At 43.1% G+C, this 22,552-nt stretch overlaps 1 protein-coding gene across 4 annotated transcripts in view; it reads right to left on the bottom strand.

The window, feature by feature from the left end:
• Positions 1–22,552, bottom strand: part of LOC144938130 (tenascin-X-like) — a 150,829-nt gene that overhangs the window by 55,683 nt on the left and 72,594 nt on the right. For all 4 annotated transcript variants that reach the window (XM_078865842.1, XM_078865843.1, XM_078865844.1 and 1 more), the window contains 17 exons: positions 22,134–22,325; positions 20,367–20,660; positions 19,298–19,384; positions 17,551–17,742; positions 16,146–16,439; positions 15,834–15,920; positions 14,551–14,742; positions 11,716–12,009; positions 11,394–11,480; positions 10,116–10,307; positions 6,816–7,109; positions 6,494–6,580; positions 4,316–4,507; positions 2,964–3,257; positions 2,641–2,727; positions 1,363–1,554; positions 244–537 (listed from right to left, as the gene is read on the bottom strand). In XM_078865842.1, coding sequence (XP_078721968.1) covers positions 244–537; positions 1,363–1,554; positions 2,641–2,727; positions 2,964–3,257; positions 4,316–4,507; positions 6,494–6,580; positions 6,816–7,109; positions 10,116–10,307; positions 11,394–11,480; positions 11,716–12,009; positions 14,551–14,742; positions 15,834–15,920; positions 16,146–16,439; positions 17,551–17,742; positions 19,298–19,384; positions 20,367–20,660; positions 22,134–22,325 — 3,351 coding nt within the window. The remainder of the gene's footprint in view (positions 1–243; positions 538–1,362; positions 1,555–2,640; positions 2,728–2,963; positions 3,258–4,315; positions 4,508–6,493; positions 6,581–6,815; positions 7,110–10,115; positions 10,308–11,393; positions 11,481–11,715; positions 12,010–14,550; positions 14,743–15,833; positions 15,921–16,145; positions 16,440–17,550; positions 17,743–19,297; positions 19,385–20,366; positions 20,661–22,133; positions 22,326–22,552) is intronic.

Genomic DNA, 22,552 nt, shown 5'->3' with positions numbered 1-22,552 from the left:
CAGGAGAGAGAAGACGACTTTAAATCTGTGAACTCGCGTGACAATAACTTGACACTTGTAACGCGTATAAAAGTAAGGCTGGTTACGTTTCGAGGTTAACAACTCCCAATGGTTCTTAATGCAGAAATAAAGTTGAGCAATGATGGTGCAATGCGAGGCTAGGAATGGTGCAAGACAAAAATAAACTGGCACAATGTGATATCAAATTGAACGAAAGATGAAGCAAATGGTTGTGGCATTCACCGGTGGTCTGCGAGCGCCGTGCAGGTTCACTCTCCCCGTCCTTCGCCAGTGTGGAGACTCCGATATCATAAACCACGCCGGGCCGGAGGCCTTCGACGGCATAGACCCCCGTGCGAGGCCCCACGACGTCCTCCAGGAGGTGCGAGGAGTCGCCCGGCAGAGACACCGTCACGCGATAGCCCGTGATGCCAGGCATGGACAGTGGGGTCCAGCGCAGCACCAGAGAGGTGTCGCTCACGTTGGTGAAGCTGAGATCGGATGGCTGAGGGGTGACTACGACCACCCGGTCGGCAGCTTAAAAGCCAAACGAAGAGTGAGGTTAGCGAGCATGGTTAAATCAGATGCACTTTAAGCTTGATTGCATTGTTCAACATTCTTTAAAGAAAATAAAACACATTCAGCCTTAGCCACATGAACCTACACATGCTAGGACAAAGGCATTAGGATATTGGATTATGGTGAACAACCATAGAATATAAATACGTTTGTATATCTGTAGCATATATGCAGGATTGCAATTCTCTCACATTACATTGGTATTAACCTTAAACTGAGAAGTGACTGAAACACACTTGCATGCACAGCTGCAGTCAATAATTGTCTTGCCAGATTAAAGTCAGACTTATTTATTAATTTAAATATAATTCATGATAACCTCTTGACAAGGAATATCTCATTTGTAAGTGTGTCCAGTTTGCTCACTTTCAATATATGACATTGGGGCATGTAAACAATTGGTTATAAACTGTGCAACTCACTAACATCACCCCATTTTAATAAAAGCAATTATAATTAAAAATATATGTTAATAGTGTTTTTATTCATTGTCACATGAAGAGTGTTGGTTTACCGCCAGCCACTTAAGCTTTGCTATTTTTGGTTTTATGAAGAGTATTTTCAATGTCAGAATATACAAATTAATCTACAAATGCAGATGGCAGACATTTATTTTTAGTCGAATTGCAATGTGTAATAACATTTGGAAATCGCACACAATGCACAATGCCCCAGACAATAGTTTAAACTGGCAAAACAGCTGGAAGGAAAAACAACATTGGACGCAAAAAAAATATTGTTTTCAGAAAACAATCAAAATCCAGCAAAGCCAAGGAACCTCACCAGTTGAAACGATGGTGGACGAAGGTTTGCCCTCCTGACCGTTCTTGACGGCCGTGACGGTGATGTTGTACTCAACACCGGGCGTGAGCCCCTCCACGGTGACCGACGTCTGATCAGGCCTCACCAGCTCGTCCACCGAGTGGCCGCGCTGGCCGTGCAGGGGCGTTCCACGCACTCGGTAGCCCGTCACCCCTACACAGTGTCAAACACAACGTGGAATATTACACATACTCCATATGCCAAATCTCCCATTAGGCCCATGACTTAACTAAAATGTACCCTTCAAATAGCTACAAATTCGAACTTAAATGCTCTAATACAATGTGGATCACTGGAACATGAAGTTATAGATGCGCACACGAACTTGGCACATTTATTATTTACACAATCTAACCCAAAAACCTTAATTGTGAATTACACTGGTCAACAAAAAAAGCATTTTTTCTGGCCTGGACTTTTGCAGCTGTTTTAGACTAATTTCAGGGTGCCGATTCCAAATCTGATCTCAGAATTGCTCTATCACATCTCATTTTATGCTATCGGCATACCCTATTTTCATTGATTTTACCCGAAATTAACTCTGTCACTTATGATTGCAAGTTGTTGCAAGTCAGTGACTGCTTTAGTGTAAAAATATGGTGCTGTATTTCTAGGATAGTGTGTTTATAATATAATTTTATGTAGATATCCACATTTATTTAATATTTTTCTGCTGCAGTTTTTTATTGAAAATGCAATATTTGATATCTCAAAAACCTGATGTGATAGGCAAAAACTGATGCCAGATTTGGAATCAGCACCCTTAAAACCTTATGCCAGAAAAAGTGTGTTGACCAGTGTTATCTAACTTGCATCCAATAGAAATACGTAATCTCAATTATTTTGTAAACTGCATCTAAAGAACACACCTCAAAGTAATTGGTAATGTGCATCTAAACTAGGCGAAACGAGGTTAATTTGTAACTAGATTACTCAAAATTTATATGTAAAATGTTGTCCATCTCTGTAGGTGTTATTTACCATGGTTTCATTTTACTACCAAGTAAGAGAATGCATCATTCCACCTACTTGAGCTGACACAGTAACAAAAAAGGTAAACTTGATTGTTGTTTGGGTTAGGCCACAATCATTTGAAAAATAAAGTGTCACTCAACCTTTCACCTCCCTGCACATGTATCATCCGTGTTGATCTTCTTTGAAAATTACTTTGTCACGTGAAATACTAGGCAGCTGACAAACGATACATTTGTAATTTGTGCCTAGAGAACATAACTGCACCTGGAGTGGGAACCTTCTTCCAAGCGATGGTCAATGCTCCGGTATCCGAGTTCAGGCTCACTTGCACGTCCTGCGGGGAACCCGGTGCTGTGGTGGAGACAGGAGAGAGAAGACGACTTTAAATCTGTGAACTCTCATTACAATAACTTGACACTTAACGTAGTTACATTTCAAGGTTAACTCTCCCAATAACTTCTGAACTCAGACCTCAAGTTGAGCAAAGATGGTGCAAAGTGAGGCTCCCAGTAATGCGAAATGAAGCTGAACTGGCCAACATGATGTTAAATTGAACGACAGATGAGACAAATGACTGTGGAATTCACCAGTGGTATGCGAGCGCCGTGCAGGTTCACTCTCCCCGTCCTCCGTCAGCGTGGAGACCCCAATATCATAAACCACGCCGGGCCGGAGGCCTTCGACGGCATAGACCCCCGTTTGAGGCCCCACAGTGTCCTCCAGGAGGGGCACGGAGTCGCCCGGCAGAGACACCGTCACGCGATAGCCCGTGATGCCAGGCACGGTCAGCGGGGTCCAGCGCAGCACCAGAGAGGTGTCGCTCACGTCGGTGAAGCTGAGATCAGACGGCCGTGGGGTGACTACGACCACCCGGTCACCAGCTTCAAAGCCAAATGCAGAGTGAGGTTAGCGAGCACGATTTAATCAGATACAGTTCAAGCTTGTTTGCAGTGGTCAACATTAATGAATAAATGCACATATTCTGTCATTGCCACATTAACTTCTGCATGTTAGGACATGAAAGCATTAGATCTTGGATTACGGTGAATGGCATTAGAATATATTTGAACTCCACATTTATTTGAGGGAACTGAAATACACACGTGTGCCAAGCTGACTTATCCCTTCAGATTGAACATAGTGTGAAAGGTTGTCAAGTTTGCTCGCCTGAAATTTTAATACAACACTGCGGCATGTTAACTGCTCGCTACAATAAATGCAACTCACTAATATGCCATTGTAATATTTAAGTACTCCAAGTTGTTCAAGAAAGTACTCTTTGAATTTTTTTTTTCCGTTTTAAAAACATTGTTTTACCTTGACATATCAGCCAGTCAGTTTGTATCGGGTCAAGCCCATTGAGCTAAGAAGTTTCTTTTCAAAGGCGACCAGGCCAAAACAGCTGAGCACGTTTCATAGGATGGGAGGGTTCACAGGGGCTGCAGAGAATGGCTGGTACGAAGATAGAAAGCATGTCACATGTGAAGGGTTGGCTTTGGAGGAATACTATTGCACGATTACACTGTAGGTTTCATGCCAACTAGCTTAAAATTTGAAATAAGATTTTATATTATGGATTTTTTGTATTTATAATTTCTACAAAAGTTGATAGAAATGTCTATTTTTAGTAACGTGTAATAATACTTTTAAGTTCCACGCTTTACTTTAAGTGTGTCTCGATGTACAGGTTTTACTAAATAGTGAAATGCCAATTACCACAAATCTAGATAATTTTAATTGACAAAAACAAACCCGAAGCAATAAAAATAGAGAAGCTTGCCGCAAGAGTAAAGCCAGACCCCAGATAATTTTTGTATTACAAAATTTCACTTGGCTGGACTAGGTCGGCCAATTTCAAAATCTCTTATAAGCTGTGCCAGGCCATCTTAATTGTGAAACATCAGATGCACCATTCATGGGCAAGCCAAGGAGCCCTCACCAGTTGAAATGATGGTGGATGAAGGTTTGCCCTCCTGACCGTTCTTGACGGCCGTGACGGTGATGTTGTACTCAACACCGGGCGTGAGTCTCTGCACGGTGACCGACGTCTGATCAGGCCTCACCAGCTCGTCCACCGAGTGGCCGCGCTGGCCATGCAGGGGCGTTCCACGCACTCGGTAGCCCGTCACCCCTACACAGGGTCAAACACAACATGGATTTTACACATAATCCATATGCTAAGTCTGCCATTAGGCTTATGGCTTAACTAAAAAGTACCCGTCAAATAGCTACTAAACCGAACTTAAATCCTCTAATACTATGCAGATCACTGAAGCATGAAGATGTAGACATGCACACGTACTTGCACACAAGTACTTACAAACACATTCACAAGTGCATGTTAGCACCCACGCACATCTGGGCGCGTCTTGTGAGAAAGAGGTGGGCATTGTATAATTTGATTTAACACTCAGTCGTAGTAGGGCTTACACGACAAATATTAGTCACAATAAAAGGTTTTTGTGATAGATCGCGTAAATATAAATGTGTCGTTAACCCCCCACCACCACCTCCTGACACGGCCAATTACCAAAAGACCCAAAGAATATAATTGGTAAAAACTTGATTTGGAGCTTTCGTGACTACAGGAATTACTTTTTGGTTCTTTCAGTAAAGTCACGTAGAAAGAAAATAAATTAAAGAATAGAATACAACATTTAGATTGCAACACAAGCAATCGTCATCAGGTAAAAATGAATGAACCACCTCTACGGGGAAGATTTAAGTTTGTTTTCTCTCTATGTGTGTGTCTCCATGTTGTCTCTGTGTGTTTGTCTTTGTGTCTCCGTGTCTGTGTCTTGTCTCTCTCTCAAATTTAGGTTTGTTTTCTAAGAACGTTATCAACCAGGTAGGGTGTTGACTGTTATGTTAGCCGACTCTCTGTGTTGTATTGCGTTATAGCTCTAAGTTTATCTTCTTGGTTTTTTCGGTAAAGTCACGTAGAAGGGAAGTAATAAAATAATAATAAAAAAACATAATAAAATAATTCTCACGACGTTTCGGCCACAACGCAAGCAGCCGTCCTCAGGTGAAACCAGGTCTGTCGAGGCGAGAAGCGTCTGAATGAAACAGTACACGTGCTTGGAGCATATATACAAGCTGGGTTGGAAGGGGGGGGGAAAGGGCGTCTTGACAAAAAAATTTGCATATCAAGAGGAATTTAGCACATTTATGGTTAATGCAGGTATGTGATTAGTACTACTTATGTCCGTGCATTATGCAGGATTAGCAGCATCCAAGGGATGCTGCTAATATAAGTAGTACTAATCACATACCTGCATTTCCCATAAATATGCTAAATTCCTCTTGATATGCAAATTCTTTTGTCAAGACGCCCTTTCCCCCCCCCCCTTGTTACCCCGCTTATATATATGCTCCAAGCACGTGTGCTGTTTCATTCAGACGGTGTCGCCTCGACAGACCTGGTTTCACCTGAGGACGGCTGCTTGCGTTGTGGCCGAAACGTCGTGAGAATTATTTTATTATGTTTTATTTTTATTATTTTATTACTTCCCTTCTACGTGACTTTACCGAAAGAACCAAGAAGATGAATCCCTGCAGTCACGAAAGCTTTAAATCGAAAAGCTCTAAGTTTACTACGTTTGTTTTCTCATTAATTCGTACCTGATGACGATTGCTTGTGTTGCACTCGAAACGTCGGATTCTATTATTTAATTTATTTTCTTTTTACGTAAATTTACCAAAAGAACCAAAAAGTAAAAGCAATATAATTCGTAATTTGCATCTAAACAAGGCGAAAAAAGGTTACTTTGTATCTATATTAAATTACTAAAAATTTCTATGTTAAATGTTGCCCATCTCAGCGGGTGTTATTTACCATGGTTTCATTTTACTACCAAGTAAGAGCCAATGCCTCATTCCACCTACTTGAGCTGACACAGTAACTAAAAAGGTAAACTTGATTGTTGTTTGGGTTAGGCCATGTAATCATTTAATAAAACTAAAAGTCTGTCTGAACCTTCCACCATCATGCACATGAATCATACGTGTTAATCTTGAATCGACTTTCCAACTTTGTCACGTGAAGTATTAGACAGCTGAAACACTAGACATTTGAACATGAGGTAACTCTTCACAATGTTATAAAACACTGCACCTGGAGTAGGAACCTTCTGCCAGGTGATGGTCAACTCTCCAGTATTCGAGTTCAGGCTCACGTGAACGTCCTGCGGGGAGCCCGGTGCTGCGGTGGAGACAGGAGAGAGAAGACGACTTAACATCTGTGAACTCGCATTACAATAACTTGACACTTGACGCAGTTACATTTGAAGGTTAACTCTCCCCATACTTCTGAACTCAGACCTCGAGTTGAGCAGAGATGGTGCAAAGTGAGGCTCCCAGTAATGCGAGATGAAGCTGAACTGGCCAACATGATGTTAAATTGAACGACAGATGAGACAAATGGCTGTGGAATTTACCAGTGGTCTGCGAGCGCCGTGCAGGTTCACTCTCCCCATCCTCTGTCAGCGTGGAGACCCCAATATCATAAACTACGCCAGGCCGGAGGCCTTCGACGGCATAGACCCCCGTGCGAGGCCCCACGGTGTCCTCCAGGAGGTTCGAGGAGTCGCCCGGCAGAGACACCGTCACGCGATAGCCCGTGATGCCAGGCACGGTCAGCGGGGTCCAGCGCAGCACCAGAGAGGTGTCGCTCACGTCGGTGAAGCTGAGATCAGACGGCCGTGGGGTGACGACGACCACCCGGTCACCAGCTTCAAAGGCAAATGCAGTGAGGTTAGCGGGCACAGTTAAATCAGATGCAGTTCAAGCTTGGTTACAGTGTTCAAAACCCATTAAATTCATAAATGCACATATTCAGTCGTTGCCACATCAACGTCCGCATGTTAGGACATGAAAGCATTAGCTCTTGGATCATGGTGAATGGCAGTAGAATATATTTGAACTCCACATTTATGTAAGGCAAGTGAAATATACACGTGTGCCAAGCTGACTTATTCCTTGAGATTGAACATAGTTTGAAAGGTTGTCAAGTTTGCTCACCTGCAATTTTAATACAACACTGCGGCATGTTAACTGCTCGCTACAACCAATGCAACTCACTAATATGCCATTGTAATATTTAAGTACTCAAAGTTGTTCAAAAACGTATTCTTTGAAATTTTAATTTCTGTTTTAAAAATATTGTTTTCCCTTGACATATCAGCCAGTTTGCACCGGGTCAAGCCCATTAAGCTAAGAAGCTTCTTTTCAATGGCAAACAGGCCAAAACAGCTGAGCATGTTACATAGGATGGGAGGGTTCACAGGGGCTGCAGAGAATGGCTGGTAACGAAGATAGGAAACATGTTACGTGGGAAGGGTGGGTTTAGGGGGGCTGCACAGTACGGCTAATGCAACGGTAGCAAGCATGTTACATGTGAAGAGTGGGCTTTGGAGGAATACTATTGCACCATTACACTGTTGGCTTAATGCAAACTAGCTTAAGCTTTGAAATCACAGATTTTATATTACGGAAAAATCTAAATAAGTCAAATTTTGTCTGTCTGTCTCTGTCTGTGGATGCAACTTGCAACGGTTTGAACTCACAAACTGTAGGGTTTAGATATTTTAACAAGTACCCAGATACCACATAAGCCCCGGGGTGAGCCAGCGCGATTCGTATTTAACATCCGTCAACTGTAAAGTAGCAAAATTAACAATGTATTATTATTTATTATTATATTACTACGCCAAGCGCATGCCAAAGCACGCATCTGCGCATGCGCGAGAAAGCTGACCCGTGGTTGCCCTAGCAACACACACACGATCGGTGGGGGGAGGGGGGAATTTTTAATTCGCGTTCAAAATGCAACAAAATACACAGGACTGAGCAAAAGTTTTCACACCAATGTTCTCTTCTCACCCCCACCACCCCAATGTGTGCAGTTACTACTATAGAGTCGGTAGATACTACGACTATAGTCCGTAGATACTACTTTAGTGTGGGCGGGGGGGGGGGGATGGTGAGAGTGGGGTTAGCGGCCCAGCCCCAGCCTGCCAAGGTGCCACCTCGGCCAGCTGAGCAAACTAGGCAAGGCCGGGGATTCTGCACGGGAATAGGCCTCACCACGGCACTGTTAAGTTAGTAGTTAGTACTATAGTGTCGATAGATACTATTATAGAGTCGGCATATACGGCTATAGAGTAGGTAGATACTACAGTAGAGTCCGGAGATACTACTGCAGAGTCGGCAGATGCTACTGTAAAGTCAGTAGATACTGCTATACAATCTGCAGATACTACTAAAGAGTCTGCAGATACTGCTATAGTTAGAAGTTACTACTAAAGAGTCAGTTACTACTATAGAGTTAGTAGTTACTACTATAGTCAGTGGATACCAGAGGTGTGGACTCGAGTCATGTGACTTGGACTCGAGTCAGACTCGAGTCATGAATTTGATGACTTGCGACTCGACTTGGACTTGCATAACAATGACTTTGTCCCACCTATGAGATGTGGACTCGAGTCATGTGACTTGGACTCGAGTCAGACTCGAGTCATGAATTTGACGACTTGCGACTCGACTTGGACTTGCATAACAATGACTTTGTCCCACCTCTGGTGGATACTACTATATAGTCAATAGATATGACTGTAGATTCTGTAGATACTACTATAGTCATTAGAAACTACTGTAGAGTCAGTATTTCTACTATAGAGCTGGTTGATACTACTATAGGAGGCGGCAGATACTATTGATCGGTAGATACTACTCGCTCTATTGTATGCAGGGTGTGTAGGTATATAGCCGAGGTGGGAGTAAAAAAACAAATATTGAGGGGGGGGGTCGACAATTTTCGGAAAACATTTTAGATCAACCATTTACCCACCACTTGCTATATAACTTTTTGGACTTCTGCAAACCTCGAATAATTGTGATGGACAAATGGACAGACAAACGGAACGCCAGGCTTTCACAATAGCTTAGTACTTGTGTATAGTTTTTAAATATTTTTTTCCCCCCAAGGCAATGCCGGGTACTTCCCGCTCGTGTATTGTAAATTTCCTACAACAGTTGGCAGAAATGTCTATTTTTAGTAACGTGAAATAACACTTTTAAGTTCCACGCTTTACTTTAGTGTGTCTCGATGTACAGGTTTTACTAAATAGTGAAATGCCAATTTCCACAAACCCAAATAATTTTAATTGACAAAAGCAACCCGAAGCAATAAAAAATGTACCCGTAAAAACAAAGTTTTTCACTATAAATTCTTTATATGCGTGGCGGCTAGAGTCCTCTCGTCCTCTGGCTTGAGATGGCTGCCACCTATGGGTCAGATGAATGGCTGCCACCATTAAGCAATTGGTAATTAAATATAATTTATTTTTTCCTAAAAAGTGTAACATTTTGGAAAAAAATGTTCACGAAAATACATTGTCACGCACAACGAGTCTGTGTGCAAAATGTCAGCTCGATTGGATCACGGGAAGTGGGTTAAAAAACGACCGAAAAATTTGCACGTCGTAAGCAAGCAAGTGAACTTAATATAAAGGATTTAAAAATAGAGAAGCTTGCCGCAAGAGTAAAGCTAAAAATAAAATCGTTTTCAGTGTTCAGTCAAAGCGCAGCTAAGCCAGACCCCAGATAATTTTTGTATTACAAAATTTAACTTGGCTGGACTAGGTCAGCCATTTCAAAATCTCTTACAAGCTGTGCCAGGCCATCTTAATTGTGAAACATCAGATGCACCATTCATGTGCAAGCCAAGGAGCCCTCACCAGTTGAAATGATGGTGGACGAAGGTTTGCCCTCCTGACCGTTCTTGACGGCCGTGACGGTGATGTTGTACTCAACACCGGGCGTGAGTCTCTGCACGGTGACCGACGTCTGATCAGGCCTCACCAGCTCGTCCACCGAGTGGCCGCGCTGGCCGTGCAGGGGCGTTCCACGCACTCGGTAGCCCGTCACCCCTACACAGGATCAAACACAACATGGATATTACACATACTCCATATTCCAAGTCTGCCTTTAGGCTTATGGCTTAACTTAAAAGTACTCGTCAAATAGCTATTAATCCGAACTTAAATCCTCTAATACTATGCAGATCACTGAAGTATGAAGTTGTAGACGCGCACTTGTGCACAAGTACTTACAGACACATTCACAAGTGCATGTTAGCACCCATGCACATCTGGCCGTGCCTTGTGAGAAAGAGGTGGGCATTGTCTAATTTGATTTAACACTCAGTAGTGGTAGGGCTTACACGAAGAATATTAGTCACAATAAAAGGTTTTTGGGATAGATCGCGTAAATATAAATGTGTCGTTAATCCACCGCCACCACCTCCCGACATGGCCAATTAGTAAGGTTTGTCACGTGAACAAAACGTAGAAAATTAGTTACTACTGCAGCACACATTTACAATGTGTGGGTTTTACTCTCCAACAAACCGGTGTGCTGAAGTAGTAACTGATGAGCACATTTTGTTCACGTGACAAACTTTACTAATTGGCTGTGTCGGGTGGTTGTTGGTTAATGGGACATTTATTATTTACACGATCCAACCCAAAAACCTTTACTGTGAATTGTTTAACTTACATCCCATATAAATACGTGATCTCAATAAATTCTCAACTGTATCGAAAGAACACATCTCAAAGTAATTGGTAATTTGCATCTAAACTAGGCAAAACAAGGTTCATTTGTAATTTGTATCTATATGAAATTACTCAAAATTTATATGTTAAATGTTGCCCATCTCAGCGGGTGTTGTTTACCATGGTTTCATTTTACTACCAAGTGAGAGCCAATGCCTCATTCCACCTACTTGAGCTGACACAGTAACTAAAAAGGTAAACTTGATTGTTGTTTGGGTTAGGCCATGTAATCATTTAATAAAACTAAAAGTCTGTCTGAACCTTCCACCATCATGCACATGAATCATACGTGTTAATCTTAAATCCACTTTCCAACTTTGTCACATGAAATATTAGGCAGCTGAAAAACTAGACATTTGAACACGAGGTAACTCTCCACAATGTTATAAAACACTGCACCTGGAGTAGGAACCTTCTGCCAGGTGATGGTCAACTCTCCGGTATCCGAGTTCAGGCTCACTTGCACATCCTGCGGGGAGCCCGGTGCTGCGGTGGAGACAGGAGAGAGAAGACGACTTAATATCTGTGAACTCGCATTACAATAACTTGACACTTAACGTAGTTACATTTCAAGGTTAACTCTCCCCATACTTCTGAACTCAGACCTCAAGTTGAGAAGATATGGTGCAAAGTGAGGCTTCCAGTAATGCGAAATGAAGCTGAACTGGTCAACATGATGTTAAATTGAACGACAACTGAGACAAATGGTTGTGGAATTCACCAGTGGTATGCGAGCGCCGTGCAGGTTCACTCTCCCCGTCCTCCGTCAGCGTGGAGACCCCAATATCATAAACCACGCCGGACCGGAGGCCTTCGACGGCATAGACCCCCGTTTGAGGCCCCACGGTGTCGTCCAGGAGGGGCACGGAGTCGCCCGGCAGAGACACCATCACGCGATAGCCCGTGATGCCAGGCACGGTCAGCGGGGTCCAGCGCAGCACCAGAGAGGTGTCGCTCACGTCGGTGAAGCTGAGATCAGACGGCCGTGGGGTGACTACGACCACCCGGTCACCAGCTTCAAAGGAAAATGCAGAGTGAGGTTAGCGAGCACAGTTAAATCAGATGCAGTTCAAGCTTGATTGCAGTGTTCAAAACCCATTAAATTCATAAATACACATTCAGTCGTTGCCACATCAACATCCGCATGTTAGGACAGGAAGCATTAAATATTGGATCATGGTGAATGACAGTAGAATATATTTGAACTCCACATTTATGTAAGGCAAGTGAAATACACACGTGTGCCAAGCTGACTTATTCCTTGAGATTGAACATAGTTTGAAAGGTTGTCAAGTATGCTCACCTGCAATTTTAATACAACACTGCGGCATGTTAACTGCTTGCTACAACCAATGCAACTCACTAATTTGCCATTGTAATATTTAAGTACTCCAAGTTGTTCAAAAACATATTCTTTGAAAATGTTATTTCTGTTTTAAAAACATTGTTTTACCTTGACATATCAGCCAGTTTGTACCGGGTCAAGCCCTTTAAGCTAAGACGCTTCTTTTCAAAGGCGACCAGGCCAAAACAGCTGAGCATGTTACATAGGATGGGAGGGTTCACAGGGGCTGCAGAGAATGGCTGGTAACGAAGATAGCAAGCACGTTCCATGGGAAGGGTGGGTTTAGGGGGGCTGCACAGTACGGCTAATGCAACGGTAGCAAGCGTGTTACATGTGAAGAGTGGGCTTTGGAGGGATACTATTGCACGATTACACTGTTGGCTTAATGCGAACTAGCTTAAGCTTTGAAATCACAGATTTTATATTACGGAAAAATCTTACCTAAATAAGTAATTTTTGTCTGTCTGTCTCTGTCTGTGGATGCAACTTGCAACGGTTTGAACTCACAAACTGTGGGGTTTAGGTTTTAAAAAAGTACCCAGATACCACATGATAAGCCCCGGGGTGAGCCAGCGCTATTCGTATATTTCCCATCCGTCAACTGTAAAGTAGCTAAAATAACAATTTAGTACTATTTATTATTATATTACTACGCTAAGCGCATGCCAAAGCACGCGTCTGCGCATGCGCGAGAAAGTTGACCCGTGGTTGCCCTAGCAACACACACACACACACGATCGGTGGGGGGAGGGGGTAATTTTTTATTCGTGTTCAAAATGGAAACAAAATACACAGGACTGAGCAAAAGTTTTCCCACCAATGTCCTCTTCTCCTCCCCACCACCCCAATGTGTGCAGTTACTACTATAGAGTCGGTAGATACTACGACTATAGTCCGTAGATACTACTGTAGTGCGGGCGGGGGGAGATGGTGGGAGTGGGGTTAGCGGCCCAGCCCCAGCCTGCCAAGGTGCCACTTCGGCCAGCTGAGCAAACTAGGCAAGGCCGGGGATTCTGCACGGGAATAGGCCTCACCACGGCACTGTTAAGTTAGTAGTTAGTACTATAGAGTCGATAGATACTATTATAGAGTCGGTATATACGGCTATAGAGTAGGTATATACGGCTATAGAGTAGGTAGATACTACTGTAGAGTCGGGAGATACTACTGCAGAGTCGGTAGATGCTACTGTAAAGTCAGTAGATACTGCTATAGAATCTGCAGATACTACTAAAGAGTCTGCAGATACTGCTATAGTTAGAAGTTACTACTAAAGAGTTAGTTACTACTATAGAGTTAGTTACTACTATCAAGTCAGTAGATAATACGACAGTCAGGAGCTACCACTATAGTCCGTATATACTGCTGCAGAGTCAGTAGATACTGCAGATACTACTATAGAGTTAGTAGTTACTACTATAGTCAGTGGATACTACTATATAGTCAATAGATATGACTGTAGATTCTGTAGATACTACTATAGCCATTAGATACTACTGTAGAGTCAGTATTTCTACTATAGAATTGGTTGATACTACTATAGGAGGCGGCAGATACTACTATTGAGGCGGTAGATACTACTCACTCTATTGTATGCAGGATGTGTAGGTATATAGCTGACGTGGGAGTAAAAATAAATTGAGGGGGGGGGTCGACAATTTTCGGAAAACATTTTAGATCAACTATTTACCCCCCACTTGCTATAACTTTTAGGACTTCTGCAAACCTCGAATAATTGTGTTGATGGACAAATGGACAGACAAACGGAACGCCGGGCTTTCACAATAGCTTAGTACTTGTGTATAAGTTATTAAATATGTTTTTCCCCAAGGCAATGCCAGGTACTTCCCGCTCATGTATTTTAGATTTCCTACAACAGTTGGCAGAAATTTCTATTTTTAGTAACGTGAAATAATACTTTTAAGCTCCACGCTTTACTTTAGTGTGTCTCGATGTACAGGTTTTACTAAATAGTGAAATGCCAATTTCCACAAACCCAAATAATTTTAATTGACAAAAGCAACCCGAAGCAATAAAAATAGAGAAGCTTGCCACAAGAGTAAAGCCAGACCCTAGATAATTTTTGTATTACAAAATTTAACTTGGCTGGACTAGGTCGGCCAATTTCAAAATGTCTTACAAGCTGTGCCAGGCCACCTTAATTGTGAAACATCAGATGCACCATTCATGTGCAAGCCAAGGAGCCCTCACCAGTTGAAATGATGGTGGACGAAGATTTGCCCTCCTGACCGTTCTTGACGGCCGTGACGGTGATGTTGTACTCAACACCGGGCGTGAGTCTCTGCACGGTGACCGACGTCTGATCAGGCCTCACCAGCTCGTCCACTGAGTGGCCGCGCTGGCCGTGCAGGGGCGTTCCACGCACTCGGTAGCCCGTCACCCCTACACAGGATCAAACACAACATGGATATTACACATACTCCATATTCCAAGTCTGCCTTTAGGCTTATGGCTTAACTTAAAAGTACCCGTCAAATAGCTACTAATCCGAACTTAAATCCTCTAATACTATGCAGATCACTGAAGTATGAAGTTGTAGACGCGCACTTGTGCACAAGTACTTACAGACACATTCACAAGTGCATGTTAGCACCCATGCACATCTGGCCGTGCCTTGTGAGAAAGAGGTGGGCATTGTTATAATTTGATTTAACACTCAGTAGTAGTAGGGCTTACACGAATAAATAATAGTCACAATAAAAAGGTTTTTGGGATAGATCGCGTGAATATAAATGTGTCGTTAACCCACCGCCACCACCTCCCGACACGGCCAATTAGTAAGCTTTGTCACGTGAACAAAACGTAGACAATTAGTTACTACTTCAGCACAAATTTCCAATGTATGGGTTTTACTCTCCAACAAACCGGTGTGCTGAAGTAGTAACCGATTAGCACATTTTGTTCACGTGACAAACCTTACTAATTGGCTGTGTCGGGTGGTTGTTGGTTAACGGCACATTTATTATTTACACGATCCAACCCAAAAACCTTTACTGTGAATTGTCTAACTTACATTCCATATAAATATGTGATCTCAATAAATGCTCAACTGTATCGAAAGAACACATCTCAAAGTAATTGGTAATTTGCATCTAAACTAGGCAAAACAAGGTTCATTTGTAATTTGTATCTATATTATATTACTCAAAATTTCTATGTTAAATGTTGCCCATCTCAGCGGGTGTTGTTTACCATGGTTTCATTTTACTACCAAGTAAGAGCCAATGCCTCATTGCACCTAGTTGAGCTGACACAGTAACTAAAAAGGTAAACTTGATTGTTATTTGGGAGAGGCCATGTAATAATTTAATGAAACTAAAAGTCTGTCTGAACCTTCCACCGTCATGCACATGAATCATACACGTGTTAATCTTAAATCGACTTTCCAACTTTGTCACGTGAAATATTAGGCAGCTGAAAAACTAGACATTTGAACACGAGGTAACTCTCCACATTGTTATAAAACACTGCACCTGGAGTAGGAACCTTCTGCCAGGTGATCGTCAACTCTCCAGTATCCGAGTTCAGGCTCACTTGCACGTCCTGCGGGGAGCCCAGTGCTGCGGTGGAGACAGGAGAGAGAAGACAACTTAACATCTGTGAACTCGCATTACAATAACTTGACACTTAACGTAGTTATATTTCAAGGTTAACTCTCCCAATACTTCTGAACTCAGACCTCAAATTGAGCAGAGATGGTGCTCCCAGTAATGAGAGATGAAGCTGAACTGGCCAACATGATGTTAAATTGAACGACAGATGAGACAAATGACTGTGGAATTCACCAATGGTATGCGAGCGCCGTGCCGGTTCACTCTCCCCGTCCTCCGTCAGCGTGGAGACACCAATATCATAAACCACGCCGGACCGGAGGCCTTCGACGGCATAGACCTCCGTTTGAGGCCCCACGGTGTCGTCCAGGAGGGGCACGGAGTCGCCCGGCAGAGACACCGTCACGCGATAGCCCATGATGCCAGGCACAGACAGCAGGGTCCAGCGCAGCACCAGAGAGGTGTCGCTCACGTCGGTGACGCTGAGATCAGACGGCCGTGGGGTGACGACGACCACCCGGTCACCAGCTTCAAAGCCAAATGCAGAGTGAGGTTAGTGAGCACAGTTAAATCAGATACAGTTCAAGCTTGTTTTCAGTGTTCAACATTAATGAATTAAATGCACATATTCAGTCATTGCCACATTAACTTCCGCATGTTAGGACATGAAGCATTAGATCTTGGATCATGTTGAATGGCAGTAAAATATATTTGAACTATACATTTTTTTGAGGGAACTGAAATACACACGTGTGCCAAGCTGACTTATCCCTTCAGATTGAACATAGTGTGAAAGGTTGTCAAGTTTGCTCGCCTGAAATTTTCATACAACACTGCGGCATGTTAACTGCTCACTACACTAAATGCAACTCACTAATATACCATTATAATATTTAAGTACTCCAAGTTGTTCAACAAAGTATTCTTTGAAAACGTATTTTTTATTCAAGTATTGTTTTACATATCAGCCAGTCAGTTTGTCTACATGTCAGGCCCATTGAGCTAAGAAGCTTCTTTTCAAAGGTGACCAGGCCAAAACCAACGAGCACATTACATAGGATGGGAGGGTTTTGCAGGGGCTGCACAGCACAGCTGATGAGACAGTATCTAGCTCGTTACATGGGGAGGGCAGGCTATGGGAAAGATACTATTGCACGATTACACATTTGGTTTACGGTCAACGAGCTTAAGCTTTGTAGTAACAGATTTGATATTATGGAAATTTTAATTATAAATTTCCTACGACAGTTGGCAGAAATGTCTTTTTGAAGTCACGTGTAATAATACTTTTAAGTTCCATGCTTTTTTTTTGGTGTGTCTTGATGTACAGGTTTTACTAAATAGTGAAATCCTGTTTGCCACAAACCCAAGTCACTTAAATTGCCAAAAGCAACCCAAAGCAAAAAATAAGAGAAAAGTTTCCAGCCAGAGTAAAGTTCAAAAATTAGTTTTCAATGTCCAGTCAAAGCCCAGCTAGCCAGACCCAAGCACATTTTTTTATTACAAAATTTTCCTTGGCTGGAGCAGGTCGGCCAATTTCTAAATATCTTACAAGGCTCACATAAGCTGTGCCAGGCCATCTTCATTGCTAAACATCGGATGCACCATTTATGTGCGTTACCAAGCCAAGGAATCTCACCAGTGGAAATGATGGTGGACGAAGGTTTGCCCTCCTGACCGTTCTTGACGGCCGTGACGGTGATGTTGTACTCAACACCGGGCGTGAGTCTCTGCACGGTGACCGACGACTGATCAGGCCTCACCAGCTCGTCCACCGAGTGGCCGCGCTGGCCATGCAGGGGCGTTCCACGCACTCGGTAGCCCGTCAACTCTACACAGTGTGAAATACAAGATGGATATTAGACATACTCCATATGCTCCAAAGATATTTTTGGGTTAGATCGCGTAAATGTGTCATTAAAACCCGCCACCACCCGACAGTCAATTTGTAAGGTTTGTCGCAAAAACAAAACATGCCAAATAGTTACTAGTTCAGCATACCGGTTTGTTGGAGAGTAATCCCACAACATTTACAATTAGAGTACAACGTTTCACCACAAATCAGCTGATGACGCTGGTTGTAATTACCGTCAAAACATCGTATTCGAATGGTAAATGTTGTGGGTGGTGGATTTAACGACACATTCATATTTACGCAATCTAACCCAAAAAAACCTCTTATACATAATATTGGTCGCGAAAGCCTATGTGTTAAACACTCCATATACTGTCTAAATGCACTAACTTTAATTCCTCTAATACAAGGCAGGTCATTTGAGAAAAAAATGTAGACTGTTGAACATGTGCTTTTTCAGAAAATAATATTGTGATAGTTGTCAAATGTATTGGCAATATACCTATGTTAAGATGGGACATATGGAAGGTCAACTCCAAGTAACCGCACATTTGTTTATTGTGGAATCGATTGACCACTAGGTCTGGTGGCATCTGCTCTTTAAAACCAAATGGGGCGCCACAGTGGTGAGATGTTAACTACCTTGCCGGGTGTATACAGGGGGTCGTGGGTTCGATCTCAACCTTGACGCCTGTAGATTTAGAGTTTGCAAGGTCTCCCCGTGGTTGCGTGGATTTTTCTCCAGGTCCTCTCTTGCTTTCCCTCCACATTTAGAATCAACGTGCGTTTAGAGTATAGAGCCACGATACATTTCCACATGACGATAAGCTACTTTGTTGAGCAATCATTTGTGATGGTCAGATCGCTTCTGAAAAAGAGCTATATGCAGCTCAGTGGGCCTTACCTGGTAAAATTTTTAAAAAATAGTGTAATTATGTGGCGACTTCGTGTGTAGTGGGTTCACCTCTAGCTCAGTTTCCGAGTGCTGTTTTCATTCAGCAAATGACCAGAAAGGCCTCGTTTCAGGACCAGGGCAGATCGAAGGATGACTATCCAACTCAAGATTTTGCAGTGTCCGAAGTAGGAAAACCCTCAAAGATTTTTTCCCAGAATGCACAACACAGCTTTTGCATCAGGCAAGCCCCGAGTGCGCCGCTCGTGTAATCCAGCCTGTCGAGCTACCGAGCACACATCGCTTGCGAATTAAAACGGAGCGTTGCACCAAGGAAAGCTCTAAGCAGGACTGCCGGTGAGTAAACTTTGCTTCACGCAAGACAGATTTACGCAACGTATTTTCTCAAGTGTGCTTCTATATATGCTTTCAGCTGAACGCACTCCACATTAAGCATGCGTGCGATTGTTAACAATGCTTGGTGCCACCAGCCACTCCCTCCCCCTTTAATTGAGCTGGTAATACACAGCTACACTCTTTTGCCACATGTGTATGCGATAAATACTAGGCGGCTGACAAACGATGCGTTTAGAACATTGGGTACCCCCACACAAACACTGTTATGAAACATCACTGCACCTGGAGTGGCAACCTTCTGCCAGGTGATGGTCAAAACGCCGGTGTCAGAGTTGAGGGTCACGTGCACGTCCTGCGGGGAGCCCGGTGCTGGAGCGGAGAGAGGGGAGAGAAGACGACTTTAAATCTGTGAACTCGCATGACGATGACTTGACACTTGTAATGTGAATAACAGTACCACTGGTTATGTTTCAAGGCCAACCCTCCCCAACGTTTCTGAATGAAGAAAAAATAGTTGAGCGCTGATGGTGCAATGCGAGGCTAGGAGTGGTGCGAGGTAAAGCTAAACTCTTCATAATAAAGGTTTTGTGGGTTAGCTCGCATAAATACACGTTTCTCTAACCCACCACCACCCGACACAGCCAATAAGTAAGGTTTTCCACGTGAACAGAATATGCCAATTAGCTATTGCTGGCAATGTCGTACTCAATAATACATGTTGTGGATTTACTCTCCAACATACCAATGTGCTGAAGTAAAAGTTATTTGGCACGTTAGGTTCACGTGACAAACCTTGCTAATTGGCTGCGTCGGATGGTGGTGGGTATACGACACATTTATGAAAAGTAAGAATAGGCTGTATTTACCCTTTCTGGCAAAAACACAGGAGGTGTTAAGATGCTTAAACACCAAATAGATACCTTTTGCAAGGAATCAGGTCTGCATTAACCACCACATACTTGTGGAGAACATGCAAACCAAACATGCTCTATTAATAATAGCATTGTCTTCGAAACCGATTGGCCAACACTTGAGACAGCCTTCTTCATGGGTCTCATCTCACCAGTGTCAGACCAGAGAACAGTACAAAGACAAGGCACGTATTAGAGCATTTATAGCTTGGGGTGAGCAGCTATATATTGCCAGAAAGAATAAAACCTAGTCTTATTTTTCTTACTTTGATACTGGCAAAACTGGTCCCATGACACATTCATATTTACGTGATTTAACCCAAAGAAACCTTTATAATGAATAATCTTGGTTGCAAAAGCCTACGTGTTAAATAAATGCTAAACTGGCCAAAATTACATTAAACTGAACGACAGATGAGACAAATGGTTGTGGATTTCACCAGTGGTCTGCGAGCGCCGTGCAGGTTCACTCTCCCCGTCCTTCGTCAGCGTGGAGACCCCAAAATCATAAACCACGCCAGGCCGGAGGCGTTCAACGGTATAGACCCCCGTGCGAGGCCCCACAACGGCCTCCTGGACGGGCGAGGAGTCGCCCGGCAGAGACACCGTCACGCGATAGCCCGTGATGCCAGGCAGGGAGAGCGGGGTCCAGCGCAGCACCAGAGAGGTGTCGCTCACGTCGGTGAAGCTGAGATCGGACGGCCGAGGGGTGACTACGACCAGCCGGCCGGCAGCTTCAAAACGAAACAGAGAGTGAGGCTCGCGGGCACGGTTAAATCAGATGCACTTCAAGCCTGATTGCATTGTTTCACCATTAAATGAATACAATGCACATATTCAGCTTTTGCCACATTAACTATAGCATGTTACGTTTTTTCATTTTCTTTAGAACTGCTTTGTATTTAGTTTGTTGTCCTTCCCCCGTACCTCCGATTAGCACGGTTGGCTACGTACGGTGCGAAAGATGTTCAACATATATACATGGCATAAAAGCATTCAATATTGGATCAGGGTGACTAGCATTAGAATATCAACACCACAGTTGTAATTCCATAGCCTGTATGTGACCGCACATCTCTCGCACACACACACACACAAAAAATTTATACTCCTGATTTATTTTAGAGGCGAATGAAATACACACATACATGCAGGTGCAGCCACACATTTTATTGCCAGATTAAAAGTTTCAGCATTGATCAAAATGAGAGTTTAGTAAAGAAGTTCAGATATCTTTCCTGAAAAATCTGTTTATGGTGAACATCTCTCATTTGCTCACCTTAAAGAATATAACTTTGTGGCATTTTAACTGCGAGCTACAAGAGTATAATGCCATTTTAATATTTAAAAATATTCAAGAAAGCATTATAAAAAAAAAATCATTAAACGGTATCTTTCAGTTCACATATTGCAACACATTTGCATTGGTGGTGTATTAGCAACTGAAGCTTCAGAACAGATTAAATCATAAATCCACTAAGGTAGATGGCAATAGCAAAATGTGATTTGCCACAACGTTAATCATTTGAACAGCTGGAAGTAGAACAAAAATACGTTTTCAGCAAGATTAAAGATCAAGACAGTAAACCCTTGTTAATTCAACACATATGGGGCTCTGGCCTTGCCAAATTATCCAATATTATGAATTATGTACAATGGTACTGCCCCAGTGCCTCCTGCCCCAATATGCATGAACACACCTGCATCAATCATATCCAAAACTTTGGACCAAGGGATTTTTACTTCAGTCCCTTTGTATTCTTGATGTGGGTGTAGACAACATTTCTGAGAGGGTTGGCTTGCACAGAGTGCATAAACAAGGTCACGTCCAAAGCGACGGGTCTGCACTCACGCACGCCGCCACCAGACTGAGTCGTTGTTTGGTCGTGGCGCGTGGCGTCGCCCCACGTGTATGCCAATATTGGACCATTCGGTATGGAAATTCGGCTTACTAATATACCCTATATATGCAGAAAGCGCAGCCGTGTAGAGTTATCCCCAATTACGAATGATCAAATACCGAAATAGCGTGTGTTTTCAGAAAACAGTCAAAGTCCAAATTAGCCATATTACACATACTTAAACAGACCAGGTTGGTCAAATCCAAAGTACCTTACAAGGCCCGCATAAGCTGTGCTAGTCTGTTGTTTTCATTGCGAAACATCAGATTTACCATTCAGGTGCGTTACCAAGCCAAGGAGCCTCACCATTTGAAACGATGGTGGACGAAGGTTTGCCCTCCTGACCGTTCTTGACGGCCGTGACGGTGATGTTGTACTCAACACCGGGCGTGAGTCCTTCCACGGTGACCGATGTCTGATCAGGCCTCACCAGCTCGTCCACCAAGTTGCCGCGCTGGCCATGCAGGGGCGTTCCACGCACTCGGTAGCCCGTCACCCCTACACAGTGTCAAATACAAAGTGGATATTACACATACTCCATATGCAAAGTCTCCCGTTAGGCCCACGGCTTAAAACTCTAAAGAACCCGTCAACTATTAAACTGCGCTAACTCTAATTAATCTAATACTAGGCAGGGGAATTGAGTAGAATTATGTATACTGTTGAAAGTGTTCCTTTTGATCAGAAAATATTACGGTGATGGTTGTCAAGAGTACTTCCAGTGT

Source organism: Lampetra fluviatilis, chromosome 21 (assembly GCF_964198595.1).
Source record: "Lampetra fluviatilis chromosome 21, kcLamFluv1.1, whole genome shotgun sequence".
NCBI classification, from domain to species: domain Eukaryota; kingdom Metazoa; phylum Chordata; class Hyperoartia; order Petromyzontiformes; family Petromyzontidae; genus Lampetra; species Lampetra fluviatilis.
The sequence above is the reverse complement of the archived record's forward strand: the minus strand, read 5'-3'. Positions and strand labels throughout refer to the sequence as shown.